Source organism: Lutjanus erythropterus, chromosome 2, assembly GCF_056507025.1.
Source record: "Lutjanus erythropterus isolate fLutEry1 chromosome 2, fLutEry1.hap2, whole genome shotgun sequence".
In the NCBI taxonomy this organism is placed as follows: Eukaryota; Metazoa; Chordata; class Actinopteri; order Lutjaniformes; family Lutjanidae; genus Lutjanus; species Lutjanus erythropterus.
The window spans coordinates 22,984,849-22,998,257 of record NC_139318.1 but is presented as its reverse complement, the minus strand read 5'-3'; the positions used below and the strand labels follow the sequence as shown (position 1 = coordinate 22,998,257).

At 38.4% G+C, this 13,409-nt stretch overlaps 1 protein-coding gene across 2 annotated transcripts in view; it reads right to left on the bottom strand.

The window, feature by feature from the left end:
• erbb3a (erb-b2 receptor tyrosine kinase 3a) overlaps window positions 1-13,409 on the bottom strand; it is a 29,328-nt gene that overhangs the window by 2,753 nt on the left and 13,166 nt on the right. The window contains exons 6-27 of one of the 2 annotated variants that reach the window (XM_084733258.1): window positions 13,090-13,208; window positions 12,273-12,414; window positions 11,948-12,061; window positions 10,725-10,842; window positions 10,532-10,605; window positions 10,329-10,419; window positions 10,118-10,135; window positions 8,485-8,702; window positions 6,797-6,929; window positions 6,541-6,634; window positions 5,413-5,567; window positions 4,801-4,854; window positions 4,509-4,650; window positions 4,309-4,428; window positions 4,121-4,219; window positions 2,978-3,163; window positions 2,656-2,811; window positions 2,416-2,491; window positions 2,132-2,278; window positions 553-650; window positions 240-434; window positions 74-142 (exon numbers count right to left, since the gene is read on the bottom strand). In XM_084733258.1, the coding sequence (XP_084589384.1) occupies window positions 74-142; window positions 240-434; window positions 553-650; window positions 2,132-2,278; window positions 2,416-2,491; window positions 2,656-2,811; window positions 2,978-3,163; window positions 4,121-4,219; window positions 4,309-4,428; window positions 4,509-4,650; window positions 4,801-4,854; window positions 5,413-5,567; window positions 6,541-6,634; window positions 6,797-6,929; window positions 8,485-8,702; window positions 10,118-10,135; window positions 10,329-10,419; window positions 10,532-10,605; window positions 10,725-10,842; window positions 11,948-12,061; window positions 12,273-12,414; window positions 13,090-13,208 (2,618 nt within the window). The remainder of the gene's footprint in view (window positions 1-73; window positions 143-239; window positions 435-552; window positions 651-2,131; window positions 2,279-2,415; window positions 2,492-2,655; window positions 2,812-2,977; window positions 3,164-4,120; window positions 4,220-4,308; window positions 4,429-4,508; window positions 4,651-4,800; window positions 4,855-5,412; window positions 5,568-6,540; window positions 6,635-6,796; window positions 6,930-8,484; window positions 8,703-10,117; window positions 10,136-10,328; window positions 10,420-10,531; window positions 10,606-10,724; window positions 10,843-11,947; window positions 12,062-12,272; window positions 12,415-13,089; window positions 13,209-13,409) is intronic. The other variant, XM_084733259.1, reaches the window with a different exon arrangement.

The following is a 13,409-nucleotide window of genomic DNA, read 5'->3' as shown; positions in this document are numbered from 1 at the left end:
CAAACAAATCTGTGTTAGTAAAACGACAAGAGTAGGAGTGTGTGCAGTGGGATAATGCAGGTGTTTCAGCTACCTGTCCTGGGATGTCAATGCCTGGGGTCATCGGCAGGTATCCAGCCACATTTGCTGGAGAAAGAACCACCTTTAAAAGAAAAAAAAAACAGGGGTGACATTTAGATCCAGGAGATGACAAAAAAGACCTTTTCAGACATAAACTGACAGAAAGTGGTGACTCTTACTCTGTGGGTGTCCATCTTTGAGAGGCGACTGAGGCTCCTGGACTGAGACAGGTAGTGGGGGGCTGGAACCAGACCATCTACCACCCCCTTCTCCTCCTGGTCCAACATCTCCATGTCTATTTCATCCAGGTCATCCAGGTCTGCACTCCGCTGGGCGAGTTCATCCGGGGCTGTGTCCTGTTGGCTGCAGTCCTCCTGGGGGACAAAGGTGAGACATGGATTAGCAGGTTGAATGTATGCTTTTATTCCACAAAACAGAACATTTCCATCCACAATAGAAAACAAATGCTGATGAATGCACAGCTCTTCTTACTTTTATCACCAGGTAGCGAGGAGGGTCTCTGGCCATCCTGGTGAATTCATTCGCCAGCTCTTTGAATGTTGGACGGACATTCTCATCAATCATCCAACCTGTAAATTAAAAACAAGGGCCATAGTTTAGTAGTAGTAGTTTACCACTAAATTCTACAACGTTGTTCTTACTAGTGCACAATAAAATGCAACTTCATGAAACTAACTAAAATGTAAAATAAACAAAACTAAGAGTCTACAGCCATGCTAGTAGCTCTGTGAGGCCAAACATACAATGATGTTTTGAGATAAATACTAGTATAAATACTAGTATCCTCCTGCTAATATGCTCACAAGGACAGTGCCATCAGTAGGTATAATATATAATATAAAATATATAGGTATTGACCTTTAATGTTTGCCATGTTCGCCATCTGAGCTTAGGGTGTTAGCATACTAACTAGCATACTAGCCTTCGATCTTTCTCCCAGAAAGCTTTCTGTTAGAAATCACAGAAAGCCTTCTGTCACAAAGTGCTTTAGGAAGTCAGCTGGCATAGTATGTACAGCAACAAAGCTCTAATTGAAAGAATTTATCTTTGTGATGAATGGGTTAAAAGCTCTTTTACCTGGGATTCTGGGGTTCAACCCACATGTGAGGCTAATTATTGACTTAGTTGACTTCTTATCTTCAGTTTCAGTTTTCTGTTGCAGTTTGGTTAAACTTAAACAACAAAAGTTCTTGGTTAAGTTCAGGCACCGGAACTATTTAGCTAGCATTAGGAAAAGATGCGGAACGATTTGGGTTATAAAAGACAATGGCAGAAAGGTTTCTGGTGTGTTGACAAGATGGTCATCTTCACTGAAGAAGGCTGTCATGTTGAAACACTGGTAAATTATAAAAAAAAATAATTCACATCATGGTTATGAGTGTGCAACTATCTTCCTGTACTTTTTCATGGTCAGCATCTCTCCAACACTGGTGTGTGTTCCTCTTTCCTACTCATCCAGAAAGATTTCTGGCAGAACTGACCTTCTGGCAGGAAGCCCTGCTAACTTCTCCCATGTACATTTGGGAATTAGATATAAACACAAAGCTGGCACACAGCTGAGATTGATGGGAATGTTATTACTTATGCAAGTATTTAGTCCTATACTAAAGTAATTAAAGTTTGACCTGATGATGGCGCCAGATACAAGGTCAGGGGATCATCAAAGATTTCTTTCTGAGGCTGACATCAGCGTCTGTGCCTCATGTCCTGGCAGTGCATCTTATAAATGTCAACCTCACAGTGATGCTAGAGGTAAAATCAGGACATCACCAATGTCAGAAAGCTTCATCCTCTAGAGATCAAACTTTCAGGCAATCCATTGAATAGATGTTGAGATACTTCATTTGATAAGTTAGACCTCTGGCCTTATAGTGACACTATGAAAAGTCATGAGATCACCAAAAATCATTTGGATTAATCATCATCATCATCGTTATCATCAAAACTGCCTGTCTGATAGCCAGTGAGGTATTTAAGTCTGAACCAAAGTGGTGAACCGACCAAGAAACTACAATATATTAAAAAGACAGCATAGGAAACAAGCACTCACACTTGACCATAACCATGTAGACATCAATGGTGCAAATTTGAGGCTGGGACAGGCGCTCGCCCTTTTCCAACAGATCGGGAACTTCCTGTGGACGCATTGTAGTGTACGGCTCTGCCCCGTAGGACATCATCTCCCATACTGTCACACCTAAATGTAGGAGACAAATTTAGTGAGGCATGAAACACTGCTGTTTCTGCTGTACAAGCACAATTTGTACAGCAGAAACACCCACACCTCCACCATCATTTTTATAAACACTCAATATGAACCAAACTGATACTCACCATAACTCCAGACATCGCTCTGATGTGTGTATCTGCGAAACAAGATGCTCTCTAAGGCCATCCATTTGATTGGTGCCTAATCACATAAAAAGAAAATGTCTCTGTTGATCACTTCAGTGGGCAATAAGAGAAAAACAGGAGCAAAGTCCCACAGTTTGCACAATAAATTCTCTTAATGAACTTTGATCATTTTGCTGAGTGTCCATTTGTGTATTGTATCTTTTCTGCCAGGCTACGGACCTTGACCTCGTTGTAAAAGTACTTTTTGTCATCAGGGTAAAGTAGGTCTGCAATGCCGTAGTCTGAGATCTGAGCGGTGTAATTATTCTTCAGGAGCACATTTCTGGCAGCCAGGTTCCTGTGGACCACCCTGTTCTCCTCCAGGTAATACATACCCTGATGAGACAGGACAGCAATGCTTTTATAAGTTCCTGGGCGATCAGTGGAATAGACCAAACAGCCCACCATTACATTGTGTTCAACCTCTTGAGTATGAGCCATTTTAGGGGCCGTAATGCTATACACAAACAAGCAAACAATCAAAAGAAGTTTGGTCCTTTACCTTTGCAATCTGAACACACCAGTTAAGCAGCCTCTGTGGGCTCAGTTTGTTCTTGCAGTTCCTGACGTGCTCCAGCAGCGAGCCCTGACTGCTGAGCTGAGTGACGAGCTGCAGGCTGTCACCGGGACAGATACCCAGGATCCTGACAACGTTTATGTTGTCCAAGCTCCCCAACGTCATCATGTGCTACAGTGAACATTTAAGTTGAAACAATTAATATGGATTTTTAAGAGAAATGTCAACATTTAATCCAGGTTTTAAAGGAATACTCCACCAAAAATGTATTGTATAAGTGTCAAATATTCAAGGTGACAGCTGGTTCTGAAAAGTTTGAGGATTGCTTCTTCATGGAGCGATACAGCTGTTGTTGCTTGGATGCACACCAGTTACAATGGATTCCAAAGACAAACCAGAGTAAGGGCCATCCACACCAAGAACTATAACCATAATGATAAAAATATCTATGTAAAAATCATTAACGTGGAGGGATGAATCCACACTAGAGCTATAAAGCCGCAGCTCAGTCCACTCCGTCCTCTTGAGTGAGAATGGGTTTTACAATGATATTATTATAGTTAAAGATATATATTTGTTGGTTTGAACAGGCCTCAAAAGGCAACATTAAACATTAAAAACACACGTTTAAAGGGAAAGTTCAGTTTTGGACAAGCAACTCCCATGTTGTGTGAGATAAAAGGTTTTGCCACAGGAATGTGGTTGGTTCGGAGAGAGTGATATTTGGCCTTTGTAAGCAGTTTCCTGTCAGAAAGGCTGTCTGACAGCAAAGTAAAGCTGTGAAAATGTTCTAATATAGTGTACACTTATTTTTTTATTTTTTTAGGCGGCTAAAATATGTTGCTGCTGACCCTATCTGCAGTTGTACATTGAATTTTACAAATAAATAATACTGACATGACCAATAAATCCTACCACTGTGACAGAAAAATAATGTATTTTGCGATGTTGTGGAGAAAATGAATATTTAAACACACTTCACATTCAGATCAACAGCAGAGAAATTAGTTGTCAAAGGAGTTGTCAAAGGAATTCACTGTAACCTCTGAATCTGCAAAAAAGCAAGCTACAGACATTTCAGAGCCACCTTTCAAGCCTACCATACCATACTGAGTCATATTTTCTTACATCTGTCAGCTCATTGAAGGTCTGCCGTCCGGTGCGATCATGAATCACCTTTATGGCCACAGGAAGCTTCACTGTATCGCCCTCAGGAATCCAAATGCCCTGTGAGGTAAGAAATAAAGACAGATTCATAATTTGCTTCATGAACAAAAATGTGCAGGACGAGGATTGCACAGTTACCATTACTGTACCTTATGGACAGATCCAAACACTCCGTTACCCAACAACTTGATCTTACGCAGCTCTGAGGGCTTCAAGATCCGAACGTGGACTTTAGCTCCTTTCTCTCCAGAATCCAGAGGCTCAAAGCTCTGCAGGCACATAGAAAATAAGTCAGAACAAACTTAACTGAAACATAACAGCATCATGAAGACGTCAGACTCTGACCGACCTCTCCGCTCTCCATGTATCTCCTCATAGCCCGCTTGCGACGAATGGCGAGACCTCGGCGGTACAGAACAGTCAGGGTGAAAACAGCGAATGAAATGAAGAGAACGGCGATCACTCCCAGTACAATGGCCGTGGTCACTTGTCTAATGACAGATGAAGAAGGAGAAGAAGAAGAGATAATACACTGTCAGCCACTGATACTTAATCAAAATGCCCAAACTGGGGGTGATAAACTCATTTTAGTTCATGGACCACATACAGCCACATACATATTTCAAACATGGCAGACTTACCCAGAAATGTACCGAGACGTTCCAACACAGTCTCCAATTCCTGGACCGTAGCACCTAAACACAACACACAGAAAAGAGGCATGTGAAATAAACACAATCATGAACATACAGATGGGTGACAAATTTAAGGAAACACCTGAAAAAATAAGTTATGAAACATATCAAATGCTATTAATGATAATTATATACCTAACTTGGATTACAATTTCATTTCATTGTTTAATATACTTATATAATATAACCACTATAACACAGTGGTGTTCAAATAGGGGCCCAGGGACTCTGCCAGAGGTCTGTGAAAAGTCTTCAGATTCATTTATATAATATAATTAAGTAATGATGATATAATTTTTTTTTCATAAAGCTTTACAGTTCAACTAATAATATTAACATTTTTTTAAATCCAAAGTATCTTATAGATGACTTTCTAATCCATCAATCTGTAACTCCTAAAAAATAAATATATCTTCAGTTGGCCAGTCAAGCACACATCACACATTCATGGAGGAAATCAGATCTCTCTGCATTTCTCATGTGTTGTTCTCTCATATAACTACGTAGGTTTAAAAAACAAAACAAAACAAAACAAAACTACATCAAATTATTCTTTACCCTTGGGTACAGTTGATGTGGCATGATTCACAGCGGCCTTGCTTGTTGGGGTATTTAAAGATGACTTCCTCCCCTCCCATCACACCCTCAGGACACGAGGGGACGCAGTGTGGACCGTCCTGCAGGCTCGCACATGCTACACACTGATCTGCTCCCTTTCAAGAAGGATGGACAGTTGAGTTGACAGACAAAAGCAAAGCAGACAGAAATTTGCAAAGAGAAAGAGATGGTTCAAAGTCTGTGACAATCTGGAGTAAAATTATATTCACTGTAGTGCCACTAGGTGGCAGCAACACACCCAAAGAGCAAAAAGCTCAAGCATTATACAACATGACCCCACACACACTGCAACAGAAACTCTTTCAACCGTTCTAGTCTCATAAATATGTAATTTGTAACATATCAAATGACTAAAGAAACCCAAGTTGGGGAGGTATAGAAAAACATTGAAACTGGTGATGCCACAGTTTCCCATTGTGCTCATGAACCTGATGGATGCATGTCTTCTTGTCTTATGTCCACACAAAGGGTTCAGTGCTGTCCACAGACAACCAGAAACGGTTTTACATGAGAAATGGAGTTGGATGCAGTACACTGAATGTGCAAAAGAATTAGTGTTATTTATAAGCATATTTATGTTCCTTATTGTCAACATTTGGGTTGATTAATGCCGATTTGGCAGTCACAAAAAGTTTGTAAGCAACACAAAAGTGTTAATTTAAGTGAAATTTACGTAATTAAAGGAGGTTGCGCTTCAACAGTGGGATTCTCAGTGGAGTGCTTAACCCAAAATTCAGCAAGCAAATTAAAAAAAATTGAAAAAGAATTATGTCTCAAGTCCTCAAGTCGAGGAGGACAAAATACTCACATTTCACTTATGTGATGTGAGCCAAATAAATAAGTGAAATGTGAGTATTTTGTCTTTTTTACTTGAACACTTAAGATGTGCTATACTTTCAATTTAAATAATTTTGTTTTAAATTTATGTTATTCACTGTCAACATATATGTGGATGAGTTCATTCAGAGCACACTGAAGACATGCATTTAGTTTGTTTATGTTGCAGTTGGTGTGAGATTGACTCTCATGTTTTGGTTAAAATGGCTGGACTAATGCAGAGACTCATACCGGGCCTGTGCAGGTCTGCTTCCCCTCCTGGACCTTACACTCTGGGTGGCATGGCCTACACTCCCCTGATCGAGTAGCAAACTCCCGCCTCTCCCTGCATTCAAGGCAAAAAGTTATTCACGTTTTCAATCTTTCAACAGGCCGCAGATAAGATTGAAACAGTTGAGGCAGCTACGCCACAGCAAACATTACTCACATTCAGGCAAACACTGTGATCATTATTATTCATGTTATTAGTTGTTTTATAGGGACTGACCCGGTTAAGAACATGCAGTCTGGCACGCACGTTCCTCCCCTGCTGTATTTCTTACAGGACACACACTGATTCGGCCCTGGACCCCAGCAGCCATCAGAGGAGCACAGGGGATCACACACGTGGCCATCTTTAACTACATACATAAACAGAACAAAAATTAATAACACTTTAAAATAATCATTAACAATATATATATAAATATAGAATAAATATAACAATATCCATTAAAAAAAGATGAATAGATAGCTAATAAAACTGAAATTTAATATTTATTTCAGTTAATAACCAATGGAATTATAATAAATTATATTTATTAAGTATTATTAATGCTATAATTTATGCTATTTTATCATGAGAATGATACACTATTTTACTGTTTCACATTTAACAAAAACATTGGTAACACTTTGCGATAACCATCATTAATAAATGGTTAATTAAACTTTAGTTAACAGTTATTTTACTGATAAACAGTCAAATGATAATCAATCATGTTTACTAATCATTAGTGATGCTCCGCTGTTTGGCATTGTTTGCAATGTTTCTGTTAGATATGCAAAAACGTAACAGTTCACTAATGTAATAAGAATGTAATTTTCATCATTTTCATCATGTCTTTATTTATTCTTCTTGCATTTTTATATATATTTTCACTTTTTATGCATTGAGTTTCCTTGTTTAACAGCATTCAGAGCAGAAAGCAAAGGAAGAATTTCACTGTACGAGGAAACTTGTGTTTTTACTGTAGTTATGACCATAAACTAGGGGTGTGTATCTCACTGTCTGAGGCTGATTTGACATGTATCTTGATACATGTTTAATGACACGATATATCTTAGAAATTTTTAAATCACAATTGATTCAGTTCAATAAGATTCGGTCCTGTTACGATACAATACGATGATGCAATACAAGACAATGCAATGTGTGAATCTTTACATTTTGATTCAACTACTGCTACATTTGTAGAGTGCAATTAGTTGCAAAAAGAAATCCTGATAGTTTTAAAGAAGGAGACAGTACAGTGGTGTTAACATCTCATTATGAGTCTCATGTGTAAATGAGATCCTGTAGCCTAAATAAGAATCTGTGAACAAACTTTAAAACTGTTTAAAATATCAGTATTTTTGCAGTAAGATGATCTGCTGCTCTGTTTCATATGAAGAGTGCTGTGGTTTTGAGGAACAGTGATGCTCTGTTACCTGCTCTCACAGTGACATGACGTCTCTGTGGGTCAGACTCGTGTCTCTGTTCTCTGCTGTCAGACATGTTTTGCATAAACGATTTGCAGCAGCGTTTCTCATCTTTCTTATAAAACCCAAACTTACAATGTCACTTCTTTCGCTGTTTTCAGCACGGTCTGATTTGCGGAAATTAAGAGGAGACTCAAGAGAGGGAGGAGGGAGCGCTTGTTTTGTGTGATCACGGCTGCAGACGTCCAGCGAGAGCGGTGCAGGGAGAGGCAGGACGAGAGAGAGGAAAGTTATAGCAGCAGCTCCCTGATGCCAAAAATGAAACATATGCGCGTCCTAATGAGATGTATCGATACACCAATGCAGCATCGATTTGTTTCCGATTCATGTTCAGCTTGCACATGCACGAGTGAATCATTAAATCCCTACCATAAACACTTTGACTTGACTTTGATTGACAAGGAAAGTTATTAAAAGGGATCCAACGTCACTCACCACATTCATCTCTCGGTCTGTTGTCCTTGACATCGATGTGTTTCTGGCGTCTCTGCGGGCGGGAACTGGTGCTCAGGATACGCGTCCAGTTGACAGTGTCATGATAGCAGAGCTTCTTGTTTCCTGTGATGTAGACGCCGCCGTCGTTAATTTTCCTCAGAGAGCGTAACCCCAGGGAGGTCAAAGAGGGGATCTTCATCACCAGAAGAGAGTAGCCCCTGAAATAACAAACAGGGAATAAATGCTGTATAAGCAATTAACAGAAGCCAATGTTTGATTGAAATTCTAAAGAAGGAAAGACAGGATCAAATTCAAGTTTTATTAGTGCATTACTTTGAAAACCATCTTTCTAAATTTGTTAAGTTTGAGTCCTGGGATTTTCTCAGAAGGTAATTTGAATTTTTGCTATTTCAAAAACATGATATTAAAGGAGCAATGTGTAGGATTTGGTGGTATCTGAACTTCCTTTGGATCATATCAGTGACAGAACATAAAGTAATTAGACAAAGGCCTGATTTTATTCAGACTTGACCGCTTATCCTTGAAGTATTTAAGCTAGACCATGCAAATTCCATTGCATTTAGGTTATTTCTTTTCTTTATTATAGTATTCTAGTTTACTTTGCATATTACAAATTTTTACCCTATTACTTGACTGTGGATGTTTTCTTTGTGTCTGTTTTTGTTGCACTGATCAGGAGTAGTGCTCCCAATTTCATTGTATTCTGTATATAAGGGATAATGTACAGTGAGCAGGTCAGTATTGTGAAATAAATCCCCAATAGGGTGATGCAGGACTTGGATCATCCCGAAGCTGTACATTATCCCACTTGTCACATGGTTAATTATGAAGAAAAACAATAATTTAACACAAAATGTTTAATTTAAAAATTATTTGTTGTTCCTCCAGAGTCAGAGCAGAACTGTGTCCATAGCAACAGTCTGTTCTTCATAGCAACAGAGTGTTATTCATAGCAACATGCAGAAATAACAGACCTTAGAATGCTGTAACTGACCAATCAAAATTGAGTATTTAACAGAGCCGTGTAATAAAATATAAATAAGACTTTCTATTCTATTCTATTATGGTGTCTGAAATTCACCAACCCAACTTGAGAACCTTTTACTTGACTTGAATTCAGTGGACAGTTGTATTTTCTTTCTGGCCTCTAATATCATGTCTTTGAAACTGCACAACTTGTAATTAACCGCTGTAAATTTTCAAAGGGGAATACAAACCCGATAAATTGATGCCAATTGTTGTAATGTAAAAGATCTCAATGGTAGAGGAAAAACTTTCATTTCGTAAGAAAGCATTATCGATTAAATTTCACAATTAGGAATTCAGTTGCAACTTAATTGTAATCCTGACTTTTCTTTGCTTCCATAAAATACAATCAAACTCTCAGATTCTAAAATTTTGCAGCCAAATACCACTTTAAATCAGAGAGAGCATGCAAGAAAACCATGAACCGTGAACTCATTAAAGATCTGTGCCCACCACCAACTCAATCACACAATCCCAATACATTATGCCCACAAGGATGAAATAATAATATCTAAACCAACAAAAATGATTTTAAGTTGTACATGAAGAGGTGGATACAGATGGACTTGAGATGTCTTTACTGTACCTTTTAGAGCTCACTCCTCTAAAGGTGGTAAAAATGAAGGAAACAAAGAGATACAAGATACAAAAAGAGAATCAGATCACATCAGTTTAACCTGTAATGCAGTGAAAGATACAACACAACATGATAGTAACATGTCACATGACATCAGTGAACTAGAGAATAAAAAAAACAATGTTAGAAGAAGGAAGGAGGAAAAAAAACAACTACTCACTTGTAAAGACTTCTGCCCTGAATCGTTTGGAGGTTGGAGAAGACTGACAGGTCAGACATGTTCCTGGGCCACGACTGGATACTGAGGATGTCTGAAATTAGAGACAAGGTGTTTCAGAAGCTTTGACCAGACTGCAAACACTGTGATGTGACATTAAAAACAAACACAGACACACACACACACACACACACACACACACACACCTGTGATCTCCCTCACAGTGCTGAAGATTTTCAGTTTCTCTGGGTCGAGGGGTGGAACACCGTTGTAATCGTCACTTTGAAGAGAGAGAACAGAGGGAGAAAAATAAAGGCCTATTGCTAAAAAGAAGAAAATACTTATGAACCTATTAAACTAATTAATTATTAAACCATGGTAATGCAGAGTCTGGTTTACCCTTTGATCCCAGTGACCAGGAAGTGCAGACTGCCCTGGATCTTAGTGCAGTTTATGAAACTGTCGATGTTCAGAGCATCAACAGTCTGTCTGGTTAGACTTCCTGTGCCGTGGCAAGCTGGGAGGAAGATGATGATGAGGAGGAAGAAGAAAAGAATAAGGTCATGCGGTACAAAGGATAAGTTCATTTAATGGGGACTTTTATTGTGACTTTGTACTGTATTTATTTGACTGCTATAGTTGCAGCTGTGGTAACAAATAAGGTTTGACAGCTTTTGTAAGTTAAACAACAGCTCAGTCTCAACCAGCTGTGCATTATACTACTTATAAATTAATGCATTAATAATATAATATGCATGACTGATACTTTTTTAATAGCATTTCTTTGGGCTGCATCTAATGATTATTTTCATTATCGATTAATCTGCAGATAATTTTCACATGTAATTGTCTATATTCCTCTATAAAATATAAGAAAATTGTGAAAAAGGCTCATCACAATTTCCCAGATGCCCAATGTGACATCCTCAAATTGCTTATTTTATCCAACCAACAGCCCAAGCTGAAAGACTCTTCATAAATGATGAAGAAAACAGCAATTTCTCACATTTCAGAAGCTTTAACGAGCAAATGTTTTGTCATTTTTCCTCGAAAAATGACTGAAACAATTATTTTACTGACTAATAGTTGCAGCTCTTTTATTTCTGTATCTTCATCAAGTACAGTAATATATTTTAAATTCAGAACTTCTACACTGTTACACTGCACTACTACCAAACTACTTTCTACTTTTTCATAATGCCACTACAAGAAACTTTCAGATTGTAATAACTAAATCAAAAATAATAAATCAAAAATAAAATCCCCATAAAAATCCCCTCCTCCCTCCTTTTAACTGGCTAATGTAACTCTGGCTGGGAAAATGCATGCACAGGCTTGTTTCATCTGATTTCAAGGTGACTCCAACCTGCTGGCTGCCATTAAGAACAGCTATATAGAAATAACCAGTGTTCTCTATGATGGCCTTGTTTGTTTATGTAGGTCATAAAGAGGCATCAGTATTAAACTGAGAGTGGTTTGTAAACTGTTAAAAACTCCTTGTAGTAACTTTAAGTAAAGTAAAGGACACTTTAAGTAAAGGACACTTCTCAAACCACTACTGACCAGAGTGGGACAGGGTTAGCTTATAGCTTGTATCTCAGCCGCTGAATTTTCTTAAATACCTTTTGGACAGAGGCCTCCACAGGGTTCACATCTTTTCACTCCGTTTTTCTCCACCTCCATTTTATCAGAAGGGCAGCTGCTCACACACGAGCTACCGTCCACCACAAAGTTTGCTGACATAAAAAAAAAAAAATGGCATTAATAAACTACAAATATACATGAGCAGGTTAAGATACGAGTAGCATTTTACAACAGCGTAGCACATAGAACATCGTGGGAATGATGTGCACGAACATAAAAACTGCATTGATGATATCAGGAGAACAGCAACTGTCTGTGAGTCTGACAACATGTGGGAATAAAGCAGTGTGTGTGGGGACTCACTGGGGCACTGGGCCACACAGATGGAGCCATACTGGTACTTGGCATTGGGGTTGGGCTCCAGTTTGAATGTGTGCTTGTTGTAGATGAGGGTCTGAGGACACAGAGGCACGCAAGAGCCCGAGTTGTTGAAGTTCCTGCAAGCCTGTAAAACATCACATACAGCACAGTCAGAAACACAGCTGATAGATATGTTTTGTCCAAAGGCTTGGGGAGTAATGGATTACATGTAACATGATTATGTAATTAGGATACAAAAAAGGTAATTGTATTCCATTATGGTTACAGAAAAAAGAAGTAATCCACTTGCATTTTAGTAAAAAATGAGATTAATATAGCAGGATTACAGTTGTAAAATAAAATAAAAGACCATCCACCAACATTAGCTACACAGATCAACTGCTAATGTTAGCTACACAGAAATCCAGTTATAGCTAGCTAACTTATACACACTTCACACTCAAACTCAAAAGAAAGAACAGCAGGACAAACAATTAATAAACTTAAAAAACATAATGCATTATATTAGATTAAACAATTTCACTATATTTGGTATTAAGGTAATCCAAAAGTAGTGAAAAGTAATCATGTTAGATTACTTTAATATTGTGACACTTGGATTAGGTTACTGACTACATTTTTAACAGGTAATCAGTTATAATATTGGAATCTATTTCTAAAGTGACTCTCCCAACCCTGTTTGTCCATTTGTGTATTTGTGTCTATTTGTCTTTATATGTAAGTCATGACAGTGTGGCACAAAAGTAGAATTCAGCCATCATTAATTTCATGATTTACAACAGCATAACTGAAGACTCACAAAGCAGTCTGTATCCAGGGGTCCGGTGCAGCCTCCAGCGCACTCAATGTGACAACACTCGCTTGGGTTTTTTCCAAAGCACCGGCCGTTACACTGAGGGGCGCACACAGTCTTTGTCACTGAAAGAAAGTTGAGAGTATGTTAATTTCATTTGCAGTGGTTCCAAACTGTTTTAGACCAAAGTACCTCTTAATGGTGATTATTTTTCACTTTGCCCCTCATGTCCACTGATATATAACCCATACAGGTGCAACTTTTTCAGATAAAAAGTACACCATGGTTATCTGTTTTAAGAATTAATATTAAATGACTAAATAAAT